Source organism: Pempheris klunzingeri, chromosome 19 (assembly GCF_042242105.1).
Source record: "Pempheris klunzingeri isolate RE-2024b chromosome 19, fPemKlu1.hap1, whole genome shotgun sequence".
NCBI lineage: Eukaryota > Metazoa > Chordata > Actinopteri > Acropomatiformes > Pempheridae > Pempheris > Pempheris klunzingeri.
The window spans coordinates 10,316,884-10,337,828 of NC_092030.1; the positions used below are offsets into that span (position 1 = coordinate 10,316,884).

At 40.6% G+C, this 20,945-nt stretch overlaps 1 protein-coding gene across 1 annotated transcript in view; it reads right to left on the reverse strand.

Moving 5' to 3' along the window:
• The window catches only part of LOC139218567 (ras-specific guanine nucleotide-releasing factor RalGPS1-like), an 89,245-nt gene that overhangs the window by 52,017 nt on the left and 16,283 nt on the right, over positions 1–20,945 (reverse strand). Inside the window, exons 2-8 of the mRNA XM_070850189.1 lie at positions 20,783–20,922; positions 13,073–13,177; positions 11,833–11,883; positions 9,112–9,195; positions 6,117–6,206; positions 4,977–5,069; positions 4,485–4,611 (exon numbers count right to left, since the gene is read on the reverse strand). Of these exons, the coding sequence (XP_070706290.1) occupies positions 4,485–4,611; positions 4,977–5,069; positions 6,117–6,206; positions 9,112–9,195; positions 11,833–11,883; positions 13,073–13,177; positions 20,783–20,839 (607 nt within the window). The 5' untranslated portion in view covers positions 20,840–20,922. The remainder of the gene's footprint in view (positions 1–4,484; positions 4,612–4,976; positions 5,070–6,116; positions 6,207–9,111; positions 9,196–11,832; positions 11,884–13,072; positions 13,178–20,782; positions 20,923–20,945) is intronic.

Below are 20,945 nucleotides of genomic sequence, written 5' to 3' on the forward strand. Positions count from 1 at the left end.
TGGTGGTTATCTAGGGAGCGTTACATGCAGAGACTGAAATTTATGGACACCAACAGTATCTGGCAAGACAAACAACAGCCAGAGCACAGAGCAAGTGCAGGATGAAAGGTTCATGGTTGGGACTATCATTTCAACATCACATCACATTTCCTTTGTTATAAGAGCAAAATGGCTCCTTTAGCACACCTTAGTTCCATTCTATTCTATTCGATAGTCAGTGAACAATTCGAAGGCTATTCTAATAGTTCACCTACCCCTACCCAGAACACACGTGCGCCACCACTCCACTAGATGCAGCAGGTGTAACTCATTCAAGCTTCGCTGTATTGTTGATATTATCGCTTTTTTTGCCGAAACACGTATTACTTGTGGCAGAAGTACATTAGCAGACATAAGTGTGTGGATTAAAGCAGACAGATTTGATCGCTGTCCACAACATCCTCCATGTCCGTTTGCAAAGATCGGCTGGATGAAATGGGAGCGAAAAGTCAGATGCTGTTTGTGCCTAGCAGCGTTGCCTAGCAACAGTGTTCTCACAGCTCTACTACACGTCAAGCATCTTGTGTACACAACCTTGCATGGTGTAACCATGAGCTCACGAGTTCCATTTGAAGGCATGTATTCCTACAAACACATGGCTAGGTTTCCTGTAGCCAGGACCTCAGGGTTTTGCCTTTAGCCTTCCCCTTTTTGCATATTTACACATACATCCACACTCATGCACTCTCCCTATTGTTCTTTAGTTAGGTACATTTAGTAAGATTATATTGTGTGTTTGGATTTGCTATGTTTTGATGAATGTTTTTTACTTGCTGATCTGTTTAATGTTGCAAAACAGTAAATACTGCCAACCTTTACTCACCACGAACTACAAAATCCTTCAACATTACTAGCTCTCAATATGGTAATTTTGGTTGTAGTTCAGTTAATTTCTCAATCATTTTAATTATTTATTATAATTATATAATTACCAATCATTTCTGATAATTAGTTATTGTTTCTGATAGCCAAATTCAATCTAAATGCCCCAGAAATGGCATTACCCAAGAAAAGGTTCAAGCATATTTAAGTGTATTTTTAACCTTTGGATGGAGCCAGACAAGCTGTTTCCCTGTTTCAAGTCCGTCTTGACTCCGGCTTGCAGTTCTTGAAATATTCTTACCAGCTCGAAGACAAAGAGACCCACCGCATCTATGTAATATGTACATTGTGAATAAGATTTAAGCCTTGAAATGTGTAGACAGAATTTAGAAAAACATTTTACAAAAAACAAATGTATAACCTGTAATGAAATTGTATTTGTATAGGTAAAACCAGCTACAGTACACTTAAACAGGAACTAATCAGTACTAATAGTAATCTATCAGCCAATGGTTTCCAGGTCTGTTGAAAAGATTAGTCACTGTATTAGTGTGCACATACCGTATGTACCAGGTACTCTGTGTATTTATATGCTATTTTGTTAAGAGTTTTATAGTCTGTATATTATTAATCTAGCAATAAACGACACACAACCCTGCTAATCTGTCGAGTGATTTCATTTCATTACTCCAATCTTTCACGATTAGCAACAGGTAAGCACTACAATTATGCCATCATTCCAACCACTCAAGATCATACAACTGGACTACAATCACAGGGTACATCCCAAGTTTCTTGTTTGAGATTGCCTTGCTCCTCGATTGAACCGGAAGTTGTTCTGGTTCGCCATCTTGAAAACCGTCACAAAGCTTATTTCTGCCCTGAGGACCAAGAATAAAAGAGCAAGGAGGAATCTCTGAGGTTTCATGAGCAAGGATAAACAAGAGGAGCCTTAATGGATGTTATTTACTGGCCAACATGCCCCCATATTGGAGATTGGCCACTGCAGCTGATCAGACTGATCGGATAAATCACAACATCATTGTAGTTTAATACCGGAGTAAAGACAGAACAGATTAAACTCAAGCAGTTCAGCGCTGCACCTCATCTCACTGGGACCCCTGAGGGTCCATTTACAGGCCTGCAGCTTACTCCTCCAGCCCCAGCCTCAGTGTGGCCTGTACCAGAGCAGACCACCTTTTTCATGGCAGCGACACAAAGCCCTTCCTGAACCAAGCTTATCAGCACCAGCAGGTAAGACCTGAAGTCTGCCAGCTGATCACCAGAGCACAGAGCCTGTGTGTGTTGTAGTTTACTGTGCAGCCATAAAGTTAAGTTGATGTTAGTTTGCTCACACACACACACATACACAGGTTCCTGCATGCAACCAACCATCCTCTCCTAACCTGGTACCTTTATCCTACACACTCACACATGCAGTGTTACAAATAGGCCTCAACGGAGAAACGAAGCTAACCTAACAGCTACAGCACTTAGTTTTCCTTTGTCTGCCTCTGACCCACACACCAGTTTATTTTGGTAGTAGTTATTACGTTAATTATTCATCATAATACCAAATTGATAGTTTAGTATTTTATGAGACTGAATCTCGTTTATCGAGGTGGTGCCCTAATCGAGGTGGACTTTACACTAAGTCCCATTAATTTATATAATGATTAATTATCTTCGTTACTTATTAATTATTTCTGATAGCCAAATTGCCCCAGAAATGGTGCAAACCCCAACATTTATTGGTGCCCCAGAGTACTGAGCACAAAATTAAAAGGTACTATTTACAACATAGGTCTCAACGACATTCATTACAAATATTTTTCTTTTCATGTTCTGTTACTTAATATCTCAAAATACTGTGCATGTTGGTTGCTACTGTTATGCATATGTTTGTTATAGTAGTAACAGGCCACAAAGACTGCTCTGGCAGTGAGAACTGTGTACCTTTATTACTATTAGTACGGTGCACATATGCGCAGACACAAACTTCAAAAAACGTCTCTACAGCTGTTACAGCCAACTGACAGCTGATCCAACTGTGATCAGGTGCTAACGTGATGTTTCAGAGGTAAAAACCTTCTCCTAACATAGTTTCCTTGCATTTCTCCATGCATTCTCAGAGGGATGGACTAACACGTAAAGAAAAAAACACAAGTGAAGAAAACGTGATTGCAATTTAAAGGACTTGGCATGCAACCCACGATTCAATTAACAGAAATGAGTGTGCTCTGTTATCATGAGTCCAGAAAACCATTTAAAAGTAAACAGGAACGCCAGTAAGACACACAGCAAGAAATGAAAATAAAGTAAGGCATAAATTAATGAGTGAGAGTAATTTTATACTTGCAGCCAGTAATAAATGCAAACACTCGAGTGAGTCATTAGTTCTCAAATCAATTCTGCTATTGTAATGCCCAAACTCTTATCATGAAGTTCACACCCTACTGTACCTGTTGATTGAAACTAGAGAGAACTGACTTGAATAAACTCATAATGGCAACAATCAACTTTAGGATCATGAAACACTGACACAAAAAAATATCTCTATATGAAATATCTACATAATCACTTAATTGTGAATTTCCTTGCAGACTGCCCTTAGCTGATACTAAGATATTTTTAATGATTACAAAACGCTTTGTTACTTAAATGTACATGCTATTTCCCGATTCACTGTATTTTTTAGCTCTAACTCCAACAATTAGAGCTAATTAAATATAGATATATGTTTTGTCTTACAACCACAGCTAATGTAAAACTCTTGCTTTGTGCTGTCACATAATTGACTGAACTGTGATGCTACTGTGTACTTGCTCTCACTGTACATGATTAATTGATCTAAAAGTAGAATCAATCAAGCAACCTCTCTGAAAAGAAATGTGCTCTGAGCTATGGGTGTGGAGTCAGCAGGAAAATACAATGCAAGTCTGTAATTAAAGGCTGACATGTTTAACTGGTCTGAGAGTGTGACTGTTGACCACCACAGGCTTAGTACACACTTAAGTCCCCAAGAACAATAAGCAGGGGGTCTGGAATGTTTTTGCTTGATTTTAGTTATCTGATCAGCCAAGAGCTGTTATGCCTCACAAACACAGGCCTTAGGAGGGATGTAAACAGCGACCAGAATAAATGAAGAAATCTCTAATGTAGAATAAAAGGGTCTCTAAGTGAGAGCTGCGTGATTGCTTAAATCTGATATCTGTACACCAACCTTTGTTTATGAAGACACACAAGCCAACACCTGCTCTATTTCCCTGTAAGCTCTATTAAGCAGTCCGCCAGGAGGAGTCGGAAACCATGCAGGCGAAGTGTAGTATGAGTCTAGGTATGCAGTATAAATGTGATATTTACACGTGTTTCATGATGCAACAAAATGAACAAAACACAACTGGTAAAGGCAAACAACACCTTGACTTGTACCATGCCATATGTAGCTTAACACTCCAAGATTAGCAAAGTTCAACTGTGCTTTAAACGGAAATCTCAAGACGGACATCTTGGAATTCAGACTAGTCACGTAAGACTGTCAGTAGCATTGACTTAAAAAGGATCTAAAGCAGTCGATGTTGATAGACATGCATATAATACTGAAGCACAGGTGGAGGACTTACCAAGGTAAGGAATACAGGGTACCATCTTCAAGGAGCGGATGTATTCTCTCATGCGGGTGTAGTTTTCCTCCTTGGATGTCAGATAGTTTAGCTTTTCAAATGTGGCCTTGTCTTTCCGACTAATCAACTAAAACAACAGAGAAGAAAAATTACTCGCATTTGATTTGAATTGATTGAATGACAAGTAAAAGCTATTTTCCAGAAGATATGACTCGTCAGGTAGTGTGTCTGTGGTTAAAGGTTTGGTAGCAAAAACGTGTTCAAATTCCAGACACTTGACCAAAAGAACGTCAGAACACACTGCAAGCAAATCTGATCCTCTCTCTCTCTCTCTCTCTCTCTCTCTCTCTCTCTCTCTCTCTCTCTCTCTCTGTGTCTCTCTCTCTTTTTTTTTTTTTTTTTTTTTAAACCAAACATTCAACAGGAGTACTGGCACTGCACCCCCCACCCCCGCCCATCCACTTCAAGTAATGCATGAGGCTGATGTCTTACCGCCCAGGTTTTGCTGAGTCTGAAGATGGGCGCGCTCTGCAAAGCAGATACCACAGATACCAGAGAGTGAAGGTTGTTCAACTCCAGAAGTTTCTGGGAACAAACACGGGTATTTAATGAACAACAAGCAAAGTACTGTATTACTCTAGGTCTAACAAATAACTTCACAGTTATTTGTCAGAGATTCATCCTATTGTTGATGGCGGATGTAATAAACCTAGCATATCACCCAACCTCTATTATCCACTATTAGATGGGAACTTACTTGCTTGGGAACAGAATGTATTACTATATAAACCTGATTCATTTGCAAATACTTTATTCCCTTTGTGAATATTTTAAAATGATTGCCTATTTCTTTCATTACTGTACATGTCAATATATCTCTGATTTTAGTTACTCTGCAATTATGGATTCCACTAGTTCTGAGGTTTGTAGAGTTATTCCCTATGATGTCTGCATCTGCAAACAGTAACAGGCAGGTATACAAGACATGCTTCAGCAGGGTTTTTTAAGTTGTCAATGTCTGTGCAATTTCCTAAAAGCCTAATGACATGGTTTCACGTTGCATTTTGATCCCACACTCTGACCTCAAGGAAACCTCCTTCTGCTACTATTCCCTGATGGGACCACAAGAGGAGAAAAACCATTTTGTGTCTGCTTTCTCCATCACACCTTATATGGTGCAATAAATTATTTGGGTAGCTCCTGTATGCTTCAGCTTCATAGACAACATTGGATTCTGTGTTGAAATCGTTTTACAATCAACTGGCAGTGATTCATGAAACAAAAATCAACACTAAAATATTATATTACTATGTGTTATATTAAATATAACAGCTGCTCGCTTCCATCTGAACACATAGCCATGTCTGACGATGCATTTTCTTACTACACAGAAAATCTTAAAAACATCACATTAAAGCTATTCCAACTGTAAACACAATGAATCCTAACAACATGTTTTTGTCCAATGAAAACATGTTTCAGTTCTGAAATATTAACAAAATGTTTCCAAAACGCAATGTAAACCAACTGATGGCACATGTAAGAGAATGATGCCAATGGTGTCAATAAATATATCACTATTTCTCATATTGTTCATAAGACCTCAGCATTTATTTAGTAATTTGTTCTCACCTTTGCTATTTTGACAAAATGGCTCAGTATTTCTGCTCGGATTTTCAGCGTCTGGGCAGTCAAGATTTCTCTCACTAACCAAAAGCTCACCTGAAACACAACAACATAAAAACACAACATACACACACACATATACACACACACGTAAGTCTGTGCGTAACAATAACTCCATTGATTTAGAACTGTCCTGCAATAGTTGGACAAGTTGAACACTTGAGACAGATTTTTTAAAAAACAAACATTCAACAGCAAAGCAGCAGAGGCTGAACTATCCGTGCTTTTAGTTCCTAGTATGGGACACTATACAACTGGGTTGAATAGACTACTGAACAATTTGATGTGTAAAATTGGTGAAGTCCACCTTTAGTTATTTTTAATTATTATTTGCATATAAAATACTTTTAACTTATGCATTACACAAACTCTGCCTACTCAGACTGTAAACCAATTTCACACATTTTAGTTGTAATTAGGTGTTGGAAGTGCTACTACATATGGGAAAAAAGTAGTATAAAACCTTCTGCTTTCTCTGCTGCATCAAAAATAGTTTTTTTTGTGAGCGTACATCATGAGACCATTGTGATATGGGTGCAATGCTAAACATGTGGAGTATTCCATTAATCCAAATGAATACAGTTACTTTTAGATGTCACATTAAACCTGCAGTTGTTGCTATTATGGTCACCTAGGGACAGCACAACATGCTGTAAAGACATGACTGATATATGAATACATTATGGAATTGTTATGGTGAATATGTCAGCAAACAGTTGCATATTTACACATCATTCATTTGGAGTTGTGTTTGTGTCCAGCTGATGAATATGCGTTTAATATCAATTCTCTTCTTAGCTCCATTTTGATCTCTACCAATTCCTGAGAAAAATATCTGGCTCTTTAAGCTCTTTTGCTGTTTGGTGCAGAGCAGATAGTCTACAGATGGGTTTATCAATGAAAACAGCTGCTGCTGCTGCTGCTGCTGCTGGAAAAAGGGTTGGTAAGAACAGTGAGACACACAATGAGCAGATTGAGGTTAAAAAGTTGACAGCAGAGTTTATGGTATTTCTCTGTCTCTCCCTAAGAGTGACCACCTTCATACAACACATTCGATCTATCTAACATAAAAATATTACTATATTATACTATATATTTTATATTGGTGCAGCTTTAAAGATTAACAAAACTGTAACAAGGATGGGAAAAGTAAAAGGGAAAATTGCATGCGTATTCCTTTTATAGTATTTGATAGATTTTGACTTTTTTTTCTTCGCCAAACTCAAGAGGAAAATCCCCATTATGCCATTGCTTTAATATCCATTTAAGGGTATACAGTGGGGCAAAAAAGTATTTAGTCAGCCACCAATTGTGCAAGTTCTCCCACTTAAAAAGATAAGAGAGGCCTGTAATTTTCGTCATAGGTACACTTCAACTATGAGACAGAATGGGGGGGGAAAGAATCCAGGAAATCACATTGTAGGATTTTTAATGGATTAATTGGTAAATTCCTCTGTAAAATAAGTATTTGGTCACCTACAAACAAGCAAGATTTCTGGCTCTCACAGACCTGTAACTTCTTCTTTAAGAGGCTCCTCTGTCCTCCACTCGTTACCTGTATTAATGGCACTTGTTTGAACTCGTTATCAGTATAAAAGACACCTGTCCACAACCTCAAACAGTCACACTCCAAACTCCACTATGGCCAAGACCAAAGAGCTGTCAAATGACACCAGAAACAAAATTGTAGACCTGCACCAGGCTGGGAAGACTAAATCTGCAATAGGTAAGCAGCTTGGTGTGAAGAAATCAACTGTGGGAGCAATTATTAGAAAATGGAAGACATACAAGACCACTGATAATCTCCCTCGATCTGGGGCTCCACGCAAGATCTCACCCCATGGGGTCAAAATGATCACAAGAACGGTGAGCAAAAATCCCAGAACCACATGGGGGGACCTAGTGAATGACCTGCAGAGAGCTGGGACCAAAGTAACAAAGGCTACCATCAGTAACACACTACGCCGCCAGGGACTCAAATCCTGCAGTGCCAGACGTGTCCCCCTGCTTAAGCCAGTACATGTCCAGACCCGTCTGAAGTTTGCTAGAGAGCATTTGGATGATCCAGAAGAGGATTGGGAGAATGTCATATGGTCAGATGAAACCAAAATAGAACTTTTTGGTAAAAACTCAACCTGTCGTGTTTGAAGGAGAAAGAATGCTGAGTTGCATCCAAAGAACATCATACCATACTGTGAAGCATGGGGGTGGAAACATCATGCTTTGGGGCTGTTTTTCTGCAAAGGGACCAGGACGACTGATCCGTGTAAAGGAAAGAATGAATGGGGCCATGTATCGTGAGATTTTGAGTGAAAACCTCCTTCCATCAGCAAGGGCATTGAAGATGAAACGTGGCTGGGTCTTTCAGCATGACAATGATCCCAAACACACCGCCCGGGCAACGAAGGAGTGGCTTCGTAAGAAGCATTTCAAGGTCCTGGAGTGGCCTAGCCAGTCTCCAGATCTCAACCCCATAGAAAATCTTTGGAGGGAGTTGAAAGTCCATGTTGCCCGGCGACAGCCCCAAAACATCACTGCTCTAGAGGAGATCTGCATGGAGGAATGGGCCAAAATACTAGCAACAGTGTGTGAAAACCTTGTGAAGACTTACAGAAAACGTTTGACCTCTGTCATTGCCAACAAAGGGTATATAACAAAGTATTGAGATGAACTTTTGTTATTGACCAAATACTTATTTTCCACCATAATTTGCAAATAAATTCTTTAAATATCAGACAATGTGATTTTCTGGATTTTTTTTTCTCATTTTGTCTCTCATAGTTGAGGTATACCTATGATGAAAATTACAGGCATCTCTCATCTTTTTAAGTGGGAGAACTTGCACAATTGGTGGCTGACTAAATACTTTTTTGCCCCACTGTAACTGATGTAACTATTATTTGTTAAGTGCAATTTCTTGAGAAATAGTGTAGTGACATACCTGGTTGAACCTGCGTGTGAATGCAACTACATTGGGGGCCAAACTGTGTTTCTCCTTCCCATTCCATCCACAGCTGGCCAACTCCTGCCAACCAGAAAACCAAATTAACCAACACATTTAGGCATCTTCTAACAATACCAATACCACCATGAGCGCAGTGGCTGAGACAACAAATTTATGGAGCAGGAAATCGTTGAGCTCTTCCAAAATATGGTAATGATGGTAATACCACATTTTTGGAGTTAACAACAGCTGGTCATTTGTGCCAATATGGAACACCCTCAAATTAGATCATATTTCATAAGTGATGACCTGAGCAGTGTTTAAACTTAACTACAGGCTTTACAAAAGGACATCATAGTGTATACAATCATATCATAGAGTATACAACCATGCTAGTGGCTCTGTAAGGCTGTGCTTATGCACAGTGGCACTTTTGGCTAAATACTAACGTTAACATGCTCAAAACACGCTAATGTAAAGCCACAGACAGACATTGCCTTCAAAAGAGCTGTCCCACTTAAAAATGGGAAAGGAAACCATTACCATGGATGTGGACATGGTGTTACCATGGCAATGTATGTATGTACGTATGCATGTACATATATACAGTGGGTACGGAAAGTATTCAGACCCCTTCACTTTTTCCACATTTTGTTATGTTACAGCCTTATTCCAAAATGGATTAAATTCTTTTATTTCTCATCAATCTACACACAATACCCCATAATGACAAAGTGAAAAAAGTTTTTTAGAAATTTTTGCAAATGTATTAAAAATAAAAAACTGAAATCTCACATGTACATAAGTATTCACACCCTTTGCTATGACACTCAAAACTGAGCTCAGGTGCATCCTGTTTCCACTGATCGTCCTTGAGATGTTTCTACAACTTGACTGGAGTCCACCTGTGGTAAATTCAATTGATTGGACTTGATTTGGAAAGGCACACACCTGTCTATATAAGGTCCCACAGCTGACAGTGCATGTCAGAGCAGAAACCAAGCCATGAAGTCAAAGGAATTGTCTGTAGACCTCCGAGACAGGATTGTATTGAGGCACAGATCTGGGGAAGGGTACAGAAAAATTTCTGCAGCATTGAAGGTCCTGAAGAGCACAGTGGCCTCCATCATTCGTAAATGGAAGAAGTTCAGAACCACCAGGACTCTTCCTAGAGCTGGCCACCCGTCCAAACTGAGCAATTGGGGGAGAAGGGCCTTGGTCAGGGAGGTGACCAAGAACCTGATGGTCACTCTGACAGAGCTCCAGCATTACTCTGAGGAAATGGAAGAACCTTCCAGAAGGACAACCATCTCTGCAGCACTCCACCAATCAGGCCTTTATGGTAGAGTGACCAGACGGAAGCCTCTCCTCAGTACAAAGCACATGACAGCCCGCTTGGAGTTTGCCAAAAGGCACCTAAACGACTCTCAGAACATGAGAAACAAGATTCTCTGGTCTGATGAAACCAAGATAGAACTATTTGGCCTGAATGCCAAGCGTCACGTCTGGAGCAAACCAGGCACCGCTCATCACCTGGCAAATACCATCCCTACGGTGAAGCATGGTGGTGGCAGCATCATGCTGTGGGGATGTTTTTCAGCGGCAGGAACTGGGAGACTAGTCAGGATAGAGGGAAAGATGAATGCAGCAAAGTACAGAGACATCCTGAATGAAAACATGCTCTAGAGCGCTCAGGATCTCAGATTGGGGCGACGGTTCACCTTCCAACAGGACAATAACCCGAAGCACACAGCCAAGATAACGAAGGAGTGGCTTCGGGGCAAGTCTGTGAATGTCCTTGAGTGGCCCAGCCAGAGCCCAGACTTGAACCCCATTGAACATCTCTGGAAAGACCTGAAAATAGCTATGAGCGACGCTCCCCATCTAACCTGACAGAGCTTGAGAGGATCTGCAGAGAAGAATGGGGAAAAATACCCCAAATGCAGGTGTGCCAAGCTTGTAGCATCATACCCAAGAAGACTGGAGGCTGTAATCGCTGCCAAAGGTGCCTCAACAAAGTACTGAATAAAGGGTGTGAATACTTATGTACATATATTTCAGTTTTTTATTTTTAATACATTTGCAAAAATTTCTAAAAAACTTTTTTCACTTTGTCATTATGGGGTATTGTGTGTAGATTGATGAGGAAAAAAAAGAATTTAATCCATTTTGGAATAAGGCTGTAACATAACAAAATGTGGAAAAAGTGAAGGGGTCTGAATACTTTCCATACCCACTGTATGTACACAGCAAGCTTACATTCTTAGAAATAAAATAGGACAAATAAAGTTCATGGCTGTGCAGCTGTAACCGTAGAATACTTGGAAGACATCTGTCTGGATGCTGGATGAGTGAATTAAACTATAAACCATTTGCCTGTGGGGGCTTCACTTGCGTCAATTTCTAATTCTAAGTTCCTGAGGACCATAAATGGTGGAAAGAAAGAAAGAAAGAAAATCCTTCAAGGCAGAACATGGACTGAAATTTTATTGACATTAACTCAGGATAAGCAGGGTTTAATGTGGACAGTTCAAGCACTAAGGCCAGTCTGGTTTCAGCTAAGTGGCAACAGTCAAGGCCATCATGGCAGCACTGGAATGTATTTGAAACAGAGAGGTACTCTAACTGGAATTCTGTGGGGTGGGGTAGATCTCTTGAGGGGTTCTCTGAAAAACACTTCAGGGCCAATCAATACTTAATAGCACGGGTCTCTCTCACCTCTGGCTGAATCGCTTTGAAGACTGGTGCATCCATCAGCGTGATTTGACTCTGGTTTAACAAGGAAGAAATACACATCATCTTTCAACATAAAGGGGGTCAAACACTGGAAAATATACACAGTCGATATGTATGTCAGCTGAACTACATTATGTAATTATGATGCTGGTCATTTCCCTCTGGAAATGATGGGTTAAGAACAACTGCTAGACAAGACTACATCTTTTGATGGGCTCTATGTGCCATCAATGATGATGATAAATCCATATGATGCACTGCTATATGTCTTCAGCTGCAGATTCAAGTAGTGTCTCAGTCCAAGTGCTAATACCTTAATACTGAACGCTGGAGCCTGTGTGGAGATGCCTTAAGCTACAGTTCCTCTTATTGTCCCCAAACCCTGACTTCAAGAAAATTCTTACTTCTCTGCTACAACTACCCCGTCAAGGCTTCACAACAACCAACCAAGCAGCACTCCAACAGTTGGGTATTTTCCTGACCTTAAAATTGGCTTTGCCAGTCTGTGTGGTATTTTGGTGCCCAGTGCAGAGTGTGTGGTGCACAGGTGGGAGGACAGGAGCAATTAGGAGAGGTTCATTAAAATGAGGCAACTCAAAGAAATGAAAAAATACTTCAAATATAAATAAATGATTTTGATCAAACACTCACCTACCAGTAACTGTGTGGAAAACAGCATTAACTACTACCGTTTCTACAGAAAAATAAACCAATTACAATGGCAAACCAATTACAATACATATTTAAATGGATCCGCTCTAACCTGCCTAATATCTCTTGGATTATGTTAGAACAAGCAACATAAAAATTTCCGACTGCAACAGCCCTGCAATCAATAAGAACTTCATTATTGTTTTCATTACTCTTCTCTGTATTTGAGAGCAGTGAGTGCCAAAAGCTGTAAGCAGTTTTGCATCCAGTCTTAAATGTCCCTTCACAAACACATAGTGGGAGTGGGGCATCATTGTCATATTTTCTTGCAGCTGTCCAGTAAATGAGTGGAGACATTCCAGTTACAGGCCTACAACAGAACAGCCGCTGCTAAAACTCCTGAGCTAAAAGCATCCTCTTTAAGGAACTTAATCCGAGAGCCATCATCAACCTGCTCTAATTTACATGTGTAAAAGGTAAGTAGTCTGATGACACGTTTGGGTCTTTAAGGTGAGATCTGATCCGTCCTGTATGCTGCACAAATACGCCGTGACATCTGAAGTGTACTCACTGCAAACTCCTCAGGTGTCACCTTTAGCACATCAAAGACGACTGCATCATAGCTCTTGGCGTAGTTCACACAAGGTCCATCCAGAGAATCAGAGCTGCTGCTGGCCTGGGAGACAAACACATTACACAACCACTAAGTGCTCTATACTTATGTAAGCAAGTGTCACAAGGACAGCTTTTGTCATGAAAATGTGTACGGTCTTAATTAAGTTGGCAAAACGTATTTTGGCTTGCAGATATAAAGATATACTGTATATTCATCTCTCTTTTTCACCTCCACAATAATTACATTTTTATGTTTACCTTTGTTGTCCTTGTTCTTAGCTATGTCTGTTTCTGTGTAAATACATCATGAGTAACAAAACAAAGCATTCAAATTCCTAGTATGTGTACACATACTTGGCCAATAAAGCAGATGCTGATTCACAAGTCAAGTATTCATTTATAACCCTAAAATCTCTTTATACACTTGATGCACTGGAGTAACAAAATATTATGCCTCCACCAGGTCTGCGATGGTACTGACAGAGATGGATGTCTGGATTTCAGCTAGAATTTGATTTGGACAGTTATAATGTTCACAGAATAATTCCTAGAGATTTACAGGCATCTCCTCCAGTGCAACAGTCAGATAAAAGTGGATATTCCTTTTTCCCACATAATGAATCCTACTGTTTTTGATGTCTTTTTCTGTCGATAATGACTCCCTGGCCTCTATCACAAACACACATGAAGACGCACATTAAACCTTGGACATTCAAAAGGTCTGAGTTTTTGACCATGATTAAGATTACGGAGCAATATTTTGATGTGTGGGATTTTGTTTGTTCTTGTGCACATGCAAAAACACAGACACACAAGCAGATGTGCACGTACACGAAACTTTAGGTGTTACGATACACACTCCAGCCAATGGTTGCACACTATGTTAGTGATCAACAGGCGGCAGTAACACATTAACAAACACACTAGTGGGCCAACAAAGGCAATGATGGACAAGACCGCTAGCGAGTCAAGAAAACAATACAAGACTCAAACGATTAAGAAAAATCTGTTTTGCAAATGTTTTATGAAGAAGGAAATTCATTTCAGCATTTGTTAGACCTCAATGATACAAACAGTTTGTTTTGGTGAGAAACACTGAATGGAACGCATTGTTAAAAGATGCTACAAGGCACCAATAATAAGTCAAATACACACCAGAGAAGACAATGACTCCAAAAACGTACAGAATTAAATTTGGGTGTACCACAAGAGCAGAAACTTGAAAATATCAATCAATCAATCAATCTTTATTTATAGAGCGCCAATTCATAACAGCATTATCTCAAGACGCTTTACATAAAGAGCAGGTCTAGACCAAAACCAAAGAGACCCAAAGATTCAGGAATTCAAAATTAAGGATTCAAGAATCCCCACATGAGCAAGCATCAGTGGCAGGAAGAACTCCCCTTTAACAGGAAGAAACCTCGAACAGACCCAGGCTCAATGTGGGCGGCTTCTGTCAGGGTCCGTGTTGGGTGGAGGTTGGACAGAGAGACAGACAGAAAGAGAGAGACAACACAAACAGCAACCAATGTACTAGCAGTGACTATAGCACTAGCGACAGGAGTGTGACTAAAAGATTAGCAGTATAGTATTATTGAAACGCACTAACAGCACTAACAATAGGAGTGTGACTAAAAAATTTGCATTAGCAATATGGTAATATTGAAAAACATGACAAGTGGCCAACGAGCCGCAGCAGTGGTTCATGAAGCCAGAGAACCACAGCAGCATGACCAGGACCAGGATCCACAGGAACCTGAGAGATGAGAAAAGCACAGAAAGCAGCAGCATTCTGGACCAGCTGGAGAGTCTTTAACGACTTATTGGGGCAGCCTGATAAGGAGTTACAATAGTCCAACCTAGAAGTGACAGTGTGGACTAATTTTTCTGCATCATCTATAGACAAGATGGGCCTGATTTTAGCAATATTACGTAGATGGAAAAAGGCAGTTCTAGAAATCTGTTAAAGGACAAGTCTTGATCAAATAAGACTCCCAGATTCCTCACAGTGGAGCTGGAGGCCAGAGTAATGCCATCCAGAGCAGTTATGTTGGTAGAAAAGGTGTCTCTAAGGTGTTTGGGGCAGCGCATAATAACTTCAGTTTTATCTAAGTTTAGCAGCAGAAAGTGCTGCTCATCCAGGACTGTATGTCCTTAAGGTAGACTTGAAGTTTACTCAACTGATTGGATTCATCTGGCTTTATTGATAAATATAATTGTGTATCATCTGCATAACAGTGGAAATTAATGGAGTGCTTCCTGATAATATTACCCAGAGGAAGCATATATATAAGATAAAGAGTATTGGTCCAAGCACTGAACCTTGTGGAACTCCATGTCTAACCTTAGTGTGGACAGAGGATTCCTTGTTAACATGTACAAACTGAAATCGATCTAATAAATAGGACTTAAACCAGCTTAATGCAGTTCCTTTTATGCCAATGAACTGTTCCAGTCTCTACAATAAGATGTGATGGTCAATGGTGTCAAAAGCAGCACTCAGGTCTAACAAGACCAGTACAGAGAGAAGTCCTTAAGGAGGTCGTTTGTAACCTTCACCAGTGCTGTCTCTGTGCTATGGTTTGCTCTAAAACCTGACTGAAAATCCTCAAATTGACTATTAGAGTTTAGAAAATTACACAGCTGATTGGCTACAACTTTCTCCAGGATCTTTGAGGGAAAGGAAAGGTTGGATAGTGGTCTATAATTGGCTAATACACCTGAATCAAGAGTAGGCTTTTTCAGGAGAGGTTTAATTACTGCTACTTTAAAGGACTGTGGTACGTAGCCTGTTAGTAAAGACTGATTGATCATATCCAGTAAGGACGTGTTAATTAAGGGCAGGACTTCCTTAAGTAGCCCAGTAGGAATGGGGTCTAGGAGACATGTTGACAGTTTGGATGAGGTCAATTGAAGCCAATTCAGGAAGATCAATTGGAGAAAAACAGTCCACATGCACATCAGGTCTAACAGCTGTTTCCATGATTCCTAAGTTTGAAGTTGGATCAGACCCTGTTGAGGGCAGGAGGTGATGAATTTTGTCTCTAATAGTTAGAATTTTATCATTAAAGAAGCTCATGAAGTCGTTGCTACTGAGCTCTAAAGGAACACAAGGATCAATTGAGTTCTGGCTCTTTGTCAGCCTGGCTATTGTGCTGAACAGAAATCTAGGGTTGCTTTTATTTTCTTCTATTAATGAGGAGTAGTAGGCAGCTCTGGCATTACAGAGGGCCTTTCTATAGGTTTTAAGACTGTCTTGTCAGATTAAACGGGAGTCTTCCAATTTGGTGGCACGCCATATCCTTTCAAGTTTCTGCGAATATTGCTTGAGCTCGCGTGTCTGGGAATTATACCAGGGAGCTTGTCTCTTTTCTGTAATTATCTTCTTTTTTAGAGGGGCGATCGAGTCAAGTATCATTCGCAGTGAACCTGCAGCACTATCGACCAGATAATCAATTTGGGAGGGGCTAAGATTAGCATAGCAGTCATCCATAGCACAGGGACACACTGGCTGAATACTGAAGGAATCACCTCCTTAAATTTGGCAACAGCACTATCAGATAAGCATCTAGTGAGGACCTTTCTGTCATATAGTGCATAGTCCAGTAGCCAGAAATCAAAAGTTATCAGGTAATGGTCCAATAGAATAGAGTTATGTGGAAAGACTGTTAACTGTTCAATTTCAACACCATAAGCCAGTGTGGTTAAAACAGTGGGTGGGTTCATTTACAGTCTGGGAGAAGCCAATTGAGTCCAATAGTGAGACAAAAGCAGTGCTGAGACCATCATTATCATTGTACACATGAATATTAAAATAAATCTGACTTGCATAGTATGTGATTCAAGGATTCCACCCAGTAAAAGCAGATAATATGGCATAAATACCTCTGATGTGTGCACTAGTCTGTTTATCTACCCTTGATTAAATCTGCTTTGTACTTTGACTTTTTATCCTTCCTGGGTTAATAAGGCTCAGCTCAGGTATTTTAATCAACAAAACCAACCAACCAAATACAGCTTTTTTGCCCTGACAGGTCTAGCTGGGCAGAAAAGCTGATCCATCCATCCAACACTCCAGAGCAGGCTTTGTCCTCAACTACTTGTAAAATTACCGTGAATATCAGCATGGATATCCCCCTTAAACAATGGATGATGCTAATGACCCTCATGGCCTTTTATGCAGCACCATCATCAGGTCAAAATCAAGGTATCATGGTCATTTGTCATTTTACATCACAGATTTGCACAATGGCCTGCAAGTTGTAGTCCCAATTGCTGCATAAGAAAACAGTTGACGAATGCAGAGGGTGAGCTGAGGAGTCCTGCAGTCTGAGGAACGAAGCTGCTCTGTAGTCTAGTGGTACGACAAATACTTTTGTATCTCTTGCCAAACACCAACAGGGTGAACAGGCTGTTGCAAGGGTAGTAAAGGTTTTTAATAATAATACCCTATGGCATCAACTGGCGGCCCTCCAAAGACTGGTTTGACAGTCAGTTCCTCAGTTCATTTTTGAAAACGCAGCTTCACAGGTGTATGTTGATCCGAACATGGTGAGCACATACATGGCCAATGTCTTCAGTGTGTCATACTCTTGGAGACAAGCCACCCAAAAGGCGCTCAAGCTTTCAGCACCACGGAGAGCAGCCTTCATGTCACCAGTGGCCTGGATGTCAATCAGTTCACTTTGAATAGCCGCCTCGTCCAGCGGCATCACCTTCCTCACGTTAGTGGAGAATTCTCCACCTGGGCCAATAGTGAACGGGTCACGCATGAATCCAATGACATCCCTGGAAATGGCCAAGTCATCACATCTGGCAGAGAAATTTTCCCTCAGCTGTGTGATAAATTTCTTCATGTTCTCTGTGACCTTATTGTCACCCACTATGCTAAAGTGTAGCAGCTTCCCCGACAACAAATCTGCATGGAAAAGATCAAGTTTGTTTCCAAAGGCATCGAGTTTTTCCACCATGTTTTTTTCTTTCCCGTTGTAGATTTAGTGCGTTCGAATGGGAAAATATGTAAAAATGCAACGTTGCACATGTATTCTCTATCATGCATGATGCACAGGTGGTCAGCTGCCGCTTTTGATTGACTTTGCATTAAAAAAATCCACAACTTGATCCCTGAGTTCAACGAAACGCTCCAGTGCTTTGCCCTTCCTGAGCCAGCGCACGTCGTTGTGGAGTAAAAGGTCATCATGAGAGGCTTCAGATTCCGGCATACATTTTTGGAACACATTTCGCTGTGTGCTTGAATTCCCCCTGATGAAGTTAATTATTTTCACTGTTTTGTCCATAACCTCTTTAAGATCGCCACTTAATTTTGCGCACAGCATGCTTTGGTGAAAGAGACAGTGAAGTGCGCTAATGCTGGGAGCGACAGTCTTAATTCTGCTCACTAGTCCCCTGTTTCTGCCAATCATGGCAGGAGCACCATCTGTGACAACCAGGTTGACTTTTTAAAATGACAATCCATGCTTTTGAAATAGCTCCTCCAGCTTACCAAAGATAATAGCGCCAGTGGCAATGCCCTCCAGTGGAATCAAGGCCAGCAGCTCCTCTTTGAAATCTTTGCCATCAAAAATTTGGGAAATGTCAGTATCAATAGCCAGTGATAGGTATCTGGCTTCTTTGATCTCATCAATTACGAGTCGCTGGACATCCTCTGCCAAAACATGGACACGGTGAACAACAGTTTTAGCAAACAGAGGTATCCGTTTAACAGACGCAATTATCCTGTCCATAGATTTGTCAGTGGCAAGTTCCTCCAGAAGAGCCACCATGCACTCCTTAAAAACCTCAGCATCGGTACATGGCTTGTTATGCTTGGAGAGTACCCAGGCAGCCTGCATGAGACGCACTTGTTGCCCTCTCTTGTTCAGTTGAAGTTCGGTTAATAATTCCACTGGCATGGGAGTATTGAGATTTCAAAGCAGCAATTTTTCTTCTTACTGTTCAGGATATGACTCCTTGAAGCTTGCATGCTTTGTGTTGTGGTGACGCCTCACATTATATTCTTTAGGGACAGCGATAGTTTCATTGCAAATGAGGCACACAGGTACAGCATTTCTAAAAGTTGGCACCATGAATACATACTTATTAGTCCATTCTTCATTATTTTCTGCATCAACTTTCCACTTGAGGCTCTTCCAGAGTGCAATTTTTCATGCTTGAAATATATTCAGAAGGCCTTTCTCCTGCCAGTGTTCTCCACAAACTATGACACTGCATGTGACAGTGATGGACAGCTTGACAGCCTCACAGATATGAAGCCTAAAATATTGCAATCGCCCCCTAGTGGCTTGCAGTGCAGGTAATATGTGTCTGTTAACAATGACAAAGGCTAAAAAATAACAAAAATTTGGAAGGAAAATGTATATATCAAATAATAATATTACTTACTACAATACAATATTTATTTTTACTTTATTTTATTTTACAAGAGCATCTGGCTCTCACAGTATCTGCCGAGAAAAATTCTGGCCCTTGGACAAATGTAGTTGATGACCCCTGCCCTATGGGCTCTCTGCAACACTCTGCAAGGTTGCCGATTTCCTCCCAGCATCAAGTCTCATCATTGTTTCCAATTCAGACGTTGATGGTGGTAGTAGCATCCACAAACTTCAAAACAGAGTTCTCTCCATGTCAGGAATTGTAGTCATTGGTGTACAGTGTGAACCGGAGGGGGCTGAGCACACAGCCCTGGGGGTCTCCAGTGTTAAACACTGGATTGGAGGAGGTGTGACCATCACTCTGCTATACTCAACTACAGCTCAGTGGGAAAACCCATTCTCAGTCAGGCTCTAAGCCATAGGAACTCACTCCCATGCTGTACTGCTGCCAGAAGAGCCACGGACTGACATTACTAGTTGCTTTGTGAATTCAAGACGGTCTAGGAGGCTCTGAAATATGTTAGTGACGTTAGCCTCTCGTGAAAAACTGCAAATCACAGAGGCATTAAAAACATTATAGTATGCAAGGAGTTAATCATGGGAGTTTGGCTGATTCAAAATGGGCAACGTCTGGAATTGTGGACAAAACTGGAGTTCTGCTTCTCCTATCACGGACAAAAATCTTTACAAATGGGTGACCGTAGGTTGCAGAGATTCACATTGCCAAATCTCCACGATGCACTGTGGGGACCTGCATGTAAAGCAATTATTAAAGCGATTATTTGATTCAACTTCTGTTAGGAAATGGTGATGAAACAAATATCAATGTACTAAATATGAGTAAGAAAAAAAACAAACAAACACACACACATATGTATCCAAGTGACAGAATTCCAGCTTGAAGCCTTCAAGTAATTTTGTCATTTATATACACACCATGATATGTTAATCGTCATCACATCAAGTCTGTGAGGGTGCAGGACAAAATGAAGACAAGTGTGAGATTAAATGACCCAGAAAGTCATTTCAAAATCTTTTTTGGACAGTATTGATAATGGCAACTTATGCATGATATGTGCAAATCTACTGCTTTTCAAAGTAGCTGTAACAAATATGGTCAGAATATGCAGGAGAAGTTACCATTTACATGAGCTGATAAACACTGCATTATACGTGCATGCACTAATGTGATGGGCCAAAACCAATCTTTGCTCATCTTTGCAGATTAGAACAAACAAATCACAATGAGCAATACAGGAGCTTGTTCTTACCTCGGAGGTGACTGAATTGATGCTGGTGCCATCTGAGAGTCCGTTCCTGCGATACATGCTCACAAAGGGACTGGTGGGATGCACAGGTCAGGGCAACAGAGGCCTTCAGCTCGGGGGCAAACATAACCTCTCATCCATGCCTGGAGACAGAGGACACAAAGTC